Here is a 13,579-nt window from a genome sequence, read left to right as displayed (position 1 = left end):
ACACCGCTGCGTGCACAACCGGAAAAATTTGGGAGCGAGGGAGGCAGCGAGTTTTAAGGAGAAATTTGAAATTTGTTTCTGAACGATGATTATGATAGTATCGCATATTAAATTATATGAAATGGGGTCAGGCGAGTTGACAGAAAAATATACGGAGTCTGTGGCGGGAAGATTCGTCGTCTTCGTTCACCAGTCGACCTTGATTTCGATAACCGCTGCGCATAATCCAGACACGTATATCTCCAGTCAAGTTTCTCCGAAATCTCTCTTAAGCCTTCCTTCTATCTAACGCGACTCCAAGCGCGACTAAACTAGTTTTCCGAAAGAATAAAATAAATACGTCGCGAAAAAAACCAATTACTAATCAAAGAAGAGTAAGTTCAAGACGAATCGGTCGGGTACTCTGGCGACCGTTATTTCTTGTTCTCCACCATGCCAAAGTCACGAGCATTAATATCTACAACTGTTTGTTTAAGCGCGAATTTCTCGGACAACTGATGTACCGGGAATCTCGGATTTGGCTGAAGGTGCACGCAGCCGCGTTATTTCGCGAGAATTATTTCAATATAGATCAGTCACGAACGTGCGGGACGACGATCAACGTTAGTCCATTACGTTGCAATGTTGTTATCTTTAAATGCGTCACACGTCGATTATTGCACGTTTTTGTAACACGACGAGGTAAATTACAATTGCGATAAAGTAATACTCTAAATGGACATCTCATTAGAAAGTCTACATCTCGCGTGCTATCTTCGGATCCTGCGATCTTCCGATTCTCGCGGATCCCGCCTGGCTTTTAAGCGCGCATAATGAGACAAGTTCTGCGAACGGTACCTGCCGCGGCGGCAACCTTTGTGTTCGAATCCCGGTAAGTCCCATTGATAATGGCGAGTTCCATTAGCTGCCTCTTCTTTAGCTCATCCTCGCCGTCAGCCTGCTAACAATCGACATTAACGTCAGAATCCACCACCGGAGGTGCAACGATAATTATCCTACGAATGTGGATGGGGGAGCTCGACGTTGTACAGATCTTTTCCATTTACATATGAAAGCGCCGATTGTACAGTTAACGCGCGCGTACACGAGGCCACTCACTTCGGAAGTGGCATGCGTTTCGAGCTTCGACAGCTCGATTATAACGCGCCACGTCTCGAACTCGCAGGGAAAAATTGTCTCGCAACGATTTTTTTTCCCCTTTATATAAACTTTACTAAAAATTTTTGACATCTTTTTCTCTCGCGCGCAACCACGCTTCCTTCAAGTTTTCGGATTTGATTCGAAACTAGAGAAGGAGAGAGAAGGAAGAAAAAGACGTGTTTGTGGGAAAATCTCCCGGCGAGATCTCTCTTCTTAGCGCGCGGGGGGCTATTATCGTCTATAAGCGGGGAAGAAAGGGTATACAGTTGGAACTTTCTCACCACGGGCACAAGTAGCTTCTTGACTTCCTCGACTGCTCGGGCGAGCTTCAACGTGGCACGATTCTCGGTGTCCTCGACAGTGAGCAGCACGTGCAACTCGTCCGTCAGGTGCTCCCAATTCGGCTTGCCCCGATTCTGTTCCTCCTGGTTAATCAACACGTCACGCAATATTGTTATACGCACGCAAACATTAGTCGCATACGCATACACATACACGTACATACACCCGCGACGCGAACTTAAAGTCACATAGTTTACATAAAATTGTCGTTCATATATTATTGAAAAAATATATATTTGAATATAATACATTAAATAACATATAAATTATAATATAAAGGCTCGATTTCCTGAGAATAGAAAGAAATAAAGAGCAGGATTGCGTGATTAATATAAATTTCGTTCCCTCTATACCCGCGCCTCTATTTCAGGCGAATTCTTTGATCAACGAAGCACCGGCGTAGATTTTTATCGCGGACTTTTGTTAACCAAATAAACGGCAATAATAATTAACGAATAAATTTGCGTTGATCAGGGAGGAAATAATATAGATACACATCGAATTCACATCGAATTGTAGACTGGGGTTCGTTTCTACGTGTATATACTTACGAGAAAGCATTTCGCTCGCGTACCACGTGCAGCTTGAAAAAAATACGACGCTTGGTTTAATTCTCTATATAAATCACTCATAGTTAATTCCAAACCCATTTGTGTCACGGTCTCTAATACGATCCCCCGATACGTAGCAAGCATTCTTTACTTAGAGAGCTCGTATTAACTCTCTGATATTGATAAAAAAACGTATTATTTATATATAATTGACTAAAACACGCATTATTTACATATATAATTCATATTACAACTCCAATTATATCTGTAGTCACAACATATTCCTCTTAAACAAGAAGTATAATGAAGCGCGATTAAGGAGAGCAGGCCTATGATTAGCGGAATCGACCATTACAACGGCTGTCATCGTCTGCAACCGTTATTAATTTCAGACGCTCGTTGCCGTTAACGGGCAAGTTAAGTCACGTATTTCTTCGCGACACTTAACGTCGCGAACATCGATAGAATTTTCAAAATTAGCTTGCTGAAGAGAACTTCCCTCAAAGAGTCTTCATGTAGCAATTAGGCGAGTGGAAGTTTTAGTTCAATCAATTTTTACCTTTAAACAATTCTCACCTTTTTCTTATCCCTCATCGATCCTTTCCCGCGCACCATGATTTTGCATCCTGTCTCCTGCTCCAGTTGCTTCGCGGTCATACCCCGCGGTCCCAGAATCCTTCCGACAAAGTTGAACTGTAATCATACGGGAAAGCCGATTGAATTTTTTTTCGAGAACGTGTAGATGCGGAAGATCAATACAATTTTTTCCCCAAAATCTAATCGTCCCGTGTTTTTAAAGCACTTCCTCAACAATTTGTATACAAATTATTATACATTTTTATAATATTTGTATTAAATAACGGCTCATAATATACTCATAAATTATAGCATATGTATCTTTTACGTGCGAAACGCTACGCGCTAAATTTGGTTTGTACGATCGTGTGAAAAAAAGACCTGTTCTCTACGAGATATCCAGTTTCATTGTTGGATCCCGGTAAATAAAGGCGGATAAGTTTAGACGGTGAATCATCCGTGGCTCTTTAGCCCGCTGCTGGTCCATTTCTTTATTTTTTTTCAAAAACATCGTTTCCGAGATAAAAGTTTTAATATATGCGATTGAGGCGTGTCTAAACGCCGAAATGCAGTGGGAGGAAAGGCTACGACTGTAATATCTTGGAGAGACCTCCTTTCATTTATCTCAGAAAAACGTAATCCAGTATAATCTTAAATGAACACATAACGCATAATAATAGCAATCTTGACGATTCACGCAATCGCATCGAAAGATAAGACGAGCTACCGTGCCAGGAGGCGCATCACGGCAGCGTCCTTCTTGATGACGATAAGAACTCTGTGCATTGATAACGTGGGACATTATCGAAAACTACCAATCAGCGTGAAATCGGCGCATGATAATTGGACAATTGTCGAGTAAATGGGCGGACAAAGCGAAACCGCGCATCGTCAACGTTACGCGGTAATTGACGAATCGATCGATCGATTCGCAAGAGGCTATAATGAGCTAATAATCGCCGACGTCTGTGATTACCGATCACTCTCGCGCTCGTATAAGCCGACGTAATTTGTTCCCGACTATTCTCAAGCGATACCTCATTCATCTTTAAATAAATTAAATATTTCAACGCGATTTTTAAACAAAAAAAGAGGTATCGAGATACCCGGTCCAAGGGTTAATAAGCTTACGACCCGGCTATTACGTCTCAATGAGAGCCAACCGCGTAGAAACACGCGCGCGCGCGAGCGAGACGAGGAAACGGAGCGCGTGGAGAAGGAAAGGGAGTCCGTCTCTTCGGCGCGAACCCTATTTCGGGCGTTACAGAAATAACGTTCACAGCGTTCGACGTTCGGTGCACGCTGCGCATCGCTCGATCTCGTCTCCCCGAGATCGGCGAACGATACTTTTCCTCTCGCGCCGCGGATCCGTAACGAAAATCATCCTCCGGCGACACGACGAAGAAAAACGATTCACGACGGATGCGATACATATAAAACAAATATATGTATACACATAGAGGAATCCCGACATTTTGGTCGGCACGTAGTCAAAGAAATATAAATTATACATATGATATAAACTTGTGAAAAAACATAAGAAAGAATCTCAATTCAACCACGGTTGCCTCATTGAGCGAATGCCTTTTTCATTACCGTAATAAAATCAACTCACTTGTAATCGAGGCGCTTTTGAAAAGACTATTATAATTTATTAAATATACTTTCTGACATCTCTCAATGACCGTAACTGCCTTCGAGGAATTCTAAATAAATTCCTTTCGTGCAAATAGCCTAGATGCGGAGATCTTCCAAACGTATAATCACTGAGCTACGCAAAACTTTCGAATTTTTATGTTTATTTAAATCAAGTTCACAAATGGATAACTCCTCTTGCACTGTGCACCGATAAAAATAACGGGTTTTTCCCCGCAGAGTAGCGTTTAACTCATTTCGTTCCGTCCACTCATCATTACAAAATAACAGATATTTAGTTTCAGCGACGTGCCGATTGTCACCCATTAGTTGACGTATACGTACATATTAGCTGAGCAATGTAAATTCTCTCATAAAAGCATCTCTCGAAACGCTCGCTCTCTTCGATTTTCCACAGAATCACCTCATCGGTTTTCGTATCTCAAGTGTATTCCTTGAATCGCATCTTGCCACGATAATCCGGGAGATACGTCAATTACATTACATATATATATGCGTCAGTCCCTCGCGCATACTTACGTCTGGATGTTCCTTAACGGGCACATAGACCTTCTCCGTGAGCGTCGTGATGTCGCCATCGGCTTCCGGCAAAATGAGCGGCTCCTTCTTCACTCCGCTGATTTGAAAAAGACTCGCCCGCACCTTCGCGATCTCTGTAAAGCGAAAACGATCCAACGATAAATACGTGATCAATCGAGAGTTGCGCTCGTCGATCCTCCGACCCTCCGAATTCGGAGAATCGAGGAACTCGGCGAGCGCGTAAAAATTGATACCCCGAATTCTCCGCGAATCGTGATATAATTGACGGAGTCTCGGCTCCTCGTTGAGAGTTCAACCGTGCCAAAAAGAAATTCCGATGATCAGACGTAAAAGAGCAGGGAAAATTGTCCACGACTCCTCTCTCCTCCTCCCTCGTCCTTTTCGTTTCGGACAGAATCGATTTGAATTTCGCCGCGCGACGCTCTCGACGGAAGAATTCTCGGCGAGCTCGGACAAAGTCTTGACACGCCGCGTACATCGAATGGGCCAATCTACGAGAAATTTAGGGTGACCGTTATATTAACGAGGAAAACGAAACGAAGCGCGAGCGAAATGGAACCGCGTAACATCGTTCATTCGATAATACGTCACGCGATTGGTCTTTATATGCGGCGTCTGACCGTATAGCGATAATGCGTAAGCGTGTCCCTGCATACCTATATATATATGCTCGCACGCACTCACGCACGCATTTGCGCGATTTATCCGCAACTTAAACGCAATGCTAATAACGGCGCTGCGGATCTAACGGTTGGGCGTGGCTCTCCCTCCATAAATCGTGAGAAAGGATTAAATTTTCTTATTCAGCTTTTCGTTCATTTGTTTTCTTGGTATTCTATACAGGATTGACAACAATTGAGTGATTGTCACGTAGAAGGCATTAGAAGAATTGCCTCAGTCACTTGAGTGAAAAATTATTTAATTTTTTTATCTCAAGAAAGAAGTTTTTAAAGTACTATAGTTTTATTAATATTTAAGGAAGTTAAATTTATATTTTTATTTAAAATAAATATCTTTTCATTTCAATATTAAATTTAATAAAATGTAAATTTAATAAAATGTGGTTTTATAGTCCAATTGAATAAGAACTTGTCAATTTAATTACAATAGCCAGTTGTATATGTACGGAACTACTTACTAAAATTTGTATACAATAAAAATCATTTTATACATCTGTTATTTCACACCAGGGACCACGTATCTGACATTAAAAAACCTTCACGAGCATTCTCACGAATAGAAATCCGCAGACACGTTTCGAATTATTCAAATATATTAAATTGAATTTATATTTTTAATTTAACTAAAGTATAATAGAGTTAATGTCAAGTTCGGGATTGGTATAAAAGGGAAACGAGCTTTCCCTTTGGCGCTTTCGATTCGATTCCGATCGGTCAAGGAACAGCGTCTGGCCAGCATCTAAAAAAGGTGCCTTCGTTTATCCCGTGTTCGATCGATCGGTAGGTACACCGATCGTCGCGGTGTATCGCGACAAAGGATCACGGGGCCCCGTCGTGCAACCCGGTCGTGCTCTTACAACGTATACGTATATATATCCGCCGTAAACCGTAAAGGTCAACGTTCCGCGTCTGCCCCACTTTCTCGCATGCCTGACCTCTTCGGCTCCTCATCGTCCTCCCGTGCCGATGATTCGCGCTCACGCGACGATACCGGGCCCCACGGCGGTGACCGCAAACCGTCGCTTTTCGCGTAAACCATTCGCAAATCACGCACAATGTAACTGTAAGTCCCAGCCAAACCGCATTCCCAGCGACCGCATAAAATTCGTCCCGATTTAGGAGAAACGAAAATCTCGGTAGGTCGCGGAACAATCCGCGCCTCCGTCACGCTGTCTCGAGATCGTTTCGCTCAAACAAATCAATCTGAATATGCGGATCTATACTCGTTTCTTTCTTGGACAATTTTAACGCGTAATGAAACATTATACGTAATCGTTTTCAGTCGCAGAATAATTTTAGTGAAATAATCTAAAACTGTTTAATGTCAATCTTGTAGAAAAATCCACCAAAGCGTATACATGTACGATGACATACGTAAAATCATGTAGAATAATTTTATTCTTCCGACTCGAAGAAATTTAATGCAAGCAAATTTGCGAATAAACGACGAACAAATCTAATTACTAATATATTTCCCGTATTAAATGCGTCTTTAAAGTTACAAATGAATCGATCAGTGGCTGCGCGGTAAATCGTTTATAGCAGTTAATGACTACGCATCAAGCTCGCTTCCTCTAATGAACCATTCGATTATCTTGAAGAGGAGCCGATTATTAGCCTCTCAATGGACGCGCTGTTTTTATTCAACGAGGAAAGACAGGTGGAACGCGCGCGACTCGGAGTATGTGTACTACGTGCGCCGTAATTGAGAAATCTTTTATATACGGATCGCAAAATTCGTCCAAGTATCCGGTTGAGGATATCGTCGCTGGAAAAATCTCGAGTGAATTGATAATTATTGCGAACGTGCGATAATCGCCTTTATCGCGGCGCGGTCATTTGAGATCCCGCGAGAGGCGATTTCTCGGCTACGGACACGCCGCTAGTTTGTCACACTTATTCCGAATGGAAAACGTCAGGATCTTTTAACACGCATGCACGCGCGCGTTGCCGAGTCTCTCCGTGTCTGTGTCTGTCTCTCTCTCTCGGCGCGAGTCATCTCGCAACAACCGCGATTTTCTCGAGAGTCGCGAAGAAGAGGTGGGAGAATGCGTCACGACGATTCGCGGTGTGCCCGCGAGGCCTGCGTTTCTCTCCCTCTCTCTCTCTCTCTCTTTCTTTCGACAAGAGGATCGGAAGCGCGAGACGCGAGAAATTCACGCGAGAGGGAAACGCAGAGACGTGGATTACAGTCGCGGACAGATAGACGCAGATAGAAAAACAGTTGAGCAGGAACGGAGGAGGAGAGAATGGCCGGGGAAGGAGAGGGGATGAGAGGGGAAATAAAGGAGGGCATCATAGCCGCTTTTAGCACGGCGCAGCTCACCAGCCCATCTGCGTGACATCAGCTGACCGTCGCTCTTGGCTCTCTCGCTCTCTCTCTCTCTCTCCCAATAGTCCCGATCTTTCTTACATTAGTTCCCTACTCCCCTCAATCCCTCGCACACTATCCGAAATGCGCGTGGTGCGTAGCGAGTGTGGGATGCGTAATACGCGAGCGAGCGAGAAAGCGGGAAAGAGACATGGGAGAGAAAGAGAGAGAGCTTCTATACGTATCTTCGTTCAATGTCAACGTAGCGGCCACGTTTACGTCGCAAGAAGCGCGTCGCGGGGAACAATAATAAGAACGTCGGTCACAGAGGCGAAATCTCGATTATTCGGATAATATCTCGGCGTCGCGTGACGCGCGTGGGTGTACGCGCTGGCACAACGGCAAGAAAATACCAGCGCGCGTCGCGGCGCGGCATCGATGGCATGAGATCACCGATGTTGCAATCGGGTGAGACACCACGATCCGTGACCGCATATCGCTCGAAAGCTGAATCGTTCTCCAAAGATGCGGACGGTGTTGACGAGTCTGTTGCCTCTCTCTCTCTTCCTCTCTCGCTCTTTCTCGGTCCGCGCGACGTGAATCACGACGCCACTCGTCTCGATTCATCGCTCGCGTTTAACGCGCGATTTAGCGCGATCAGAGGACTGACAAAGGGAAACCGCTTGGCGTCGAGCGTTGATCGTTAGTCGTTTGAATATTTTCCGCATTAATTTGTGCCTCGAGGAACTGAGAAAAACGGAGCGGCGACAATAAACTGCGCGCGCTTCGTCGGAGGCACCGTGGCACGTGGGGTAACGTCGGCGACGACAAAGGCGGCCGATAAAGGCCGTCAGCTGGATCCTAGTTGCCGCACGAACGCAAGAAACGCCGTTACGATGAGAATGCGAGACTGCCGGGTGTGTATCGCCGATGCGTTACGTGATCTCCATTTTTAGACCGAGTACACCGGCGGACTCGGCTTTAACGCGGCTTCGAGTAACGAATACGCGCGATGCATAAATGCGAATGGAGAAGCCGGACCGCGCGATTAAACTATCGTTACTTGGGATAATCGCACGCGTCGTTACGCGATTACGCCCGCTAACGTTCCGCGATGAAATAATAAATGAATATACACGCGCGAGTTTGCAGTATACCTTCGACGATAAATTCCACGCGAGAGAGACGGCGGTAAGATATCAACGCGAGTGAACTTCGGGAGATAAGTCCGCTCCGCACCAATATCTCTCAGTCGACGACGTCGCCGTCGCGACGGACGTTACAGATACGGATGGCATAAAATTCATAACTAGCTCATCTATCGCGCTCCACCCTTAAGCAATTCCCAACTTATTTTCGCGCGACGAGGCAAGCGCGCCTATTTATATGTGCCGTTGCTCCAGAAATTTTGCGACGAATGCGATATCCGCGCGGAGAAACGACTCGAGGGCGTAAGAAGCGGATCGCGATACGTACCGTCCTATACAATATATGTGTAACAACGTGTCGGATTTCGAAGAGCTTTTACCCACCTAACGTAACGTCTAGCCGTCTAGGAAAATAGCTATCCGTCTGGTCGGCGTAAATTATAATATTATCACGCGCGTTTGTAATATTATAGCGTTTTAATTTCCCAGTTTCCAACACATTTAAAATATTTCATCTCCACACGTGACGTCTTTACGCTATGATATTTAATATTTATCGCACACCTACTCCGTATACCATGCAAAATCCGATCCTCATCGTCGCGCAAACGAAATACCGTTAACGCGCGGCTGTGTCATTCATTGAGATTTTTTATCAGTTTAATCCAAGTCCGTATAGGTTCATCTTTTTTGTGATTGAACTTTTTCTCGGATAAACATATCGGATTTTAATTATATCTCGTTGATAAGAGTTAGACGTACGGGCGCAAAAGTAAAACTTATGTTCGAGAATAAAATTATTACACGCAATCTTTTTTCTTTTCGACGAAAACTGAAAAAATCACCGGTATACGTATCGTTGTTGACGCGTTCCGAGTAAAAAGCTCGAGATACCCAACTCGTGATTTCGCCCAACGCGCGGCTATATGATTAATTACCGTACAAGAATGATTTAAGGCAAAGAAGATTCGAAAAGTAATATTAGGACACATTCATTTTTTCTTGACAGTTTAATCCTTAAATATGGTAATCGTCGAGCGTTTTCCTTTCTTTCTGGTAACGAAGCTGTCGACAGCGAATAAACGTGAAAACGTATATGGCTATTAATATAATGATACCGCAATCATTTAAATAATCAACATATAACAAACTCATTGATCGAAACGGTCGTGCCCTTCTGTAAATCTCACGTAGCGAAGATCGTCTTGGAAAGGTTAACGAGGCGAAAGGAAGATGCAACGCGCGAAATGACAGTTATGAAGTCCAAAGGGAAAGCGAAGAGGTGAAGGGAGGAGGCGGAGGCAAGTGCGCGAAGCACGCGAGAAGATCGCGATGGATAGCGTTCAACGACGTTGCAACGATAAGATGAAAGCTGAAGGAGAGACAAAGAACGGTTTAAATAATAACGTGAAATGGCGATTTTCGACGATCTTTGAAGATATAAATGGAAAACGGGGAAAAATGTTTAAAAAAAGATAAATTATCTATGAAAAAAAAAAAGAAGAGACGATACAGTCCCGTCGAATCAGCTGTAAATAAAGCTGCAATGTTTCTTTGTCACTTTTTACAATTTACGATAGTCGAACCTGATTGAAACTGGTTGAAACTATAAATAAAGAAATTTGCATCATCCATTTCGAAACTCGAATTCAAGCGATTAAGAGACGTACGATATAAACTGGGACAGGCGACAGGCCGCGGTTTTGATTAATCCAGGACGCTAAATAGAGCGACAAATATATAAGTGAACGGAAAATCAATGATGTTTCTATAATACTTATGGGACGTCGAGAAACTATTTCCGATCCCGAGTAGCCGCGATTTAAATAAGTCGTCTGCCCGACGTTACGCTAAATAAACACGTCCAACGAAACCTGTGTTTTTGCACTTGGCCCAGTCTGCCTTACCGCAACGCGAGAATGCAACGGAGAATGCCGCGGCAACAGCTGCATGCAGAGGAGCCCGCGGAGGCACGCGCGGTTGCGGCGAACGCGAACGCGAACGCGCCCGGCGAAACGGACCGCGCGTCGCGTCGCGTCGCATCGCTCCGCTCTGCTCCGCTCCGCTCCGCTCCGGGTCCGATCCGGTTCGGTCATCGGCCCCGCTAGCCGGGCCCTTAAGGGCCCGAGTTAAAGACCGCGCGCGTTGCACGGGACGTGTTTTCTCCCTCTCCCTATTTCTCTTTCCAGAAAGAGAGAGAAGGACGAGAGAAAGAGAGAGAGAGAGAGAGAGAGAGAGAGAGAGAGAGAGAGGCATCTCTCGAGTTCAGTTGCACGGCGTCTGGAAATGCGCGGCTCGCTCTCGCGCGATATCGCCGACGAGTTTAAAATTCGCGTCGCGGGCGGGCGAGAGAGAAAAGAAGCGAGTTTCCGGAGCTTCGCGCGCTTCGGGAATATCGTTAACGTTGAAAGACCGTTCTCTCGTAACGTACAAATATAAGGACAAGATTTCATTTTTTTTCCTTTATGTATATAAATGAAGACTTTTTTTGGATACGCGGAAGAGGGTAATTTTCGGAATCAACGAGCACTCGACATTCGACAAAATACGTATATTAAACAACAGTTGTGTGAGATGTAACGACACTCTCGGTTGCTTTTCCCACTTCCACCGGTCAATCATGTTGTTCACCGCTCCAAAAATGGAACCGTGGGATTAAATGGGTTAAGATTCGCGCGTGTGTGCGCGTTTTTGCGCATGTGTGTGTGTGTGTGTGTGAGCGAGCATGTGTGAGGAGCGAGCCGCGCGCGACAATCGACGACACGGAGGCGGAGGAGAAGCGTAGGCATTTCCTTATTTAGAAGCGGAGAAACGCCGTTGCCCGCCGTTACCACGGGTGGAGACGCTTTCTTCGAAGAGAGGAGAGGAGAGGAGATACTTACGGAAAGAGAGTCGATACCGAAAAAAGCCCCGCGACGAGCCGTTCTCAATGACTGCCGGAGTTGCCGCCTCTCTCTCTCTCTCTCTCTCTCTCTCTCTCTCTCTCTCTCTCTCTCTCTCTCTCTCTTTCTCCCCGTGTACGAGACCCATCGAAATTCCGGCTCTCGATCGCGATTGCAAGCCTCCGGATTCTACCAATGACCAAAGACACTCGACTTCTTCGGCTGTTCTTTTCTCTACCGGATTTCTATACCTGTTTTGAGAGTTGAAACGCGCAGATGTGTTCTAACTCAACATATAAAATTCGGACGAACGTTTTTAAATCTCGGATGCTCAGGGACGAAGACCTTTCGTCGTGTCTCTCGATGGGAGTTTAAAGTCTCGTTTGAATATCGTTCGATAATTATTTATTAATTGAAACATATAACTTACCAATTAGAATATTATCGTCAAATTAATAGAGCTTTATGTTGACAATAATTTAAAAGAAAAATTTAGGTGATAAAAGATTAAATTATCCAAATTCGTCCGTGATCAGTAAAATATTCGAAATTGTTAAGTATAAAAAAAATATCAATGAGTAGAATTTGCAAACGGTAAGTACATACATGGAAAAAGATCTCTTGATGCGAATATAAATTATACCTATAATTATTACACAGCCAAATCATGACAGCAAATAAGAGAGAGTAAATTATTTCGTTTCAAATTTCTATATAAATAAATGCGTAGATTTCTCAGCAAAACAGACTTTGTTGCAATAATTGAGATAAACAATCACGGCAACGAAGTTCGATTGCTTTCGCGCCGAGTATACGACCGACAGTGCGGTTAAAGTTTCTTCGCGAAATCCTTCTTCCCCGTGTAAGCTTATCCCAGTTGGTAGTCGGTAGTAAACAGTGAGCTCTCTCTCTCTCTCTCTCGCGCGCGCGCTTTTGAAGGCACGCCTCCACGTTTCAGAAATAATCGCGGCTTCCGTTCGGAGGGATTCGCGGGCACCGGCGATGCCCGGATTACGAATGCACGACGCGTTTGGCACGGAAACGGGGCCTATATATTCGCGGATGGATCCGAAACGCGTTATTTCGGTTGAGGCGCAAATATTAGGTTGCCGACCGCAATCCTTCCGGATGAGAATCACGTCCGTGATTCTCTCGCGGTTGGAAGCGGTCTTTCTCGGGAAATGCTAATCCAACCGCTCTTAACAAACGTACGTACATCTAATAAATAATAATAAATATCCTCGACAAATAATCTAAAAAATTAATAAATAATAAATACGCATCGAGATAAATATCCTTCACGAATAATTCTCTCGTTCGAATGTCGTTTCGCGTTATTCGCGTGATGCGTCGCGACGTCTCAGACAAAACAGGAGCAGAGCGCGCGCCTTTCCGTTCGCGTTCTTTAACGAGGCTCAGCGGTTTAAACCGAGGGAAAAAAGGAGGAAGAAAAAAGAACCGATATCGTCGCGAATTCTCGTCGAGAGCGGACTCGGACGATACCCCGAAGAAGGCGCAGTCGCGCTCGCGCGTTACGAAAGTGCCTCGGCAGCCATGAGGATTAGAATATGCCTTTTTCTTTCTTTCTTTTTTCTTTACGGTTATCGGGGGCCGCGTTTTTCAGATGCAACGACCTGCTGCACGTCTCGCTCGCGTAAGTACGTCGCGAGAGCGAAATTGTTTATCACGTTCATCACCCAACGCGGGTGTCGCGAGTGTGCGCGCGCGCGCGAACTGGAAAATCACCTCGTAA

The 13,579-nt window shown here is 44.7% G+C and overlaps 1 protein-coding gene across 4 annotated transcripts in view; it reads right to left on the bottom strand.

Moving 5' to 3' along the window:
• Nucleotides 1–13,579, bottom strand: part of How (protein held out wings) — a 37,124-nt gene that overhangs the window by 13,732 nt on the left and 9,813 nt on the right. For 2 of the 4 annotated variants that reach the window (XM_077417830.1, XM_077417833.1), the window contains exons 2-5: nt 4,785–4,918; nt 2,610–2,726; nt 1,422–1,565; nt 838–940 (exon numbers count right to left, since the gene is read on the bottom strand). In XM_077417830.1, the coding sequence (XP_077273956.1) occupies nt 838–940; nt 1,422–1,565; nt 2,610–2,726; nt 4,785–4,918 (498 nt within the window). The remainder of the gene's footprint in view (nt 1–837; nt 941–1,421; nt 1,566–2,609; nt 2,727–4,784; nt 4,919–13,579) is intronic. The other 2 variants (XM_077417831.1, XM_077417832.1) reach the window with 2 other exon arrangements.

This window comes from Temnothorax americanus, unplaced genomic scaffold (assembly GCF_048541705.1).
Source record: "Temnothorax americanus isolate GAGA-0224 unplaced genomic scaffold, ASM4854170v1 Scaffold5, whole genome shotgun sequence".
In the NCBI taxonomy this organism is placed as follows: domain Eukaryota; kingdom Metazoa; phylum Arthropoda; class Insecta; order Hymenoptera; family Formicidae; genus Temnothorax; species Temnothorax americanus.
This window is presented reverse-complemented; position numbering and strand designations above follow the sequence as displayed.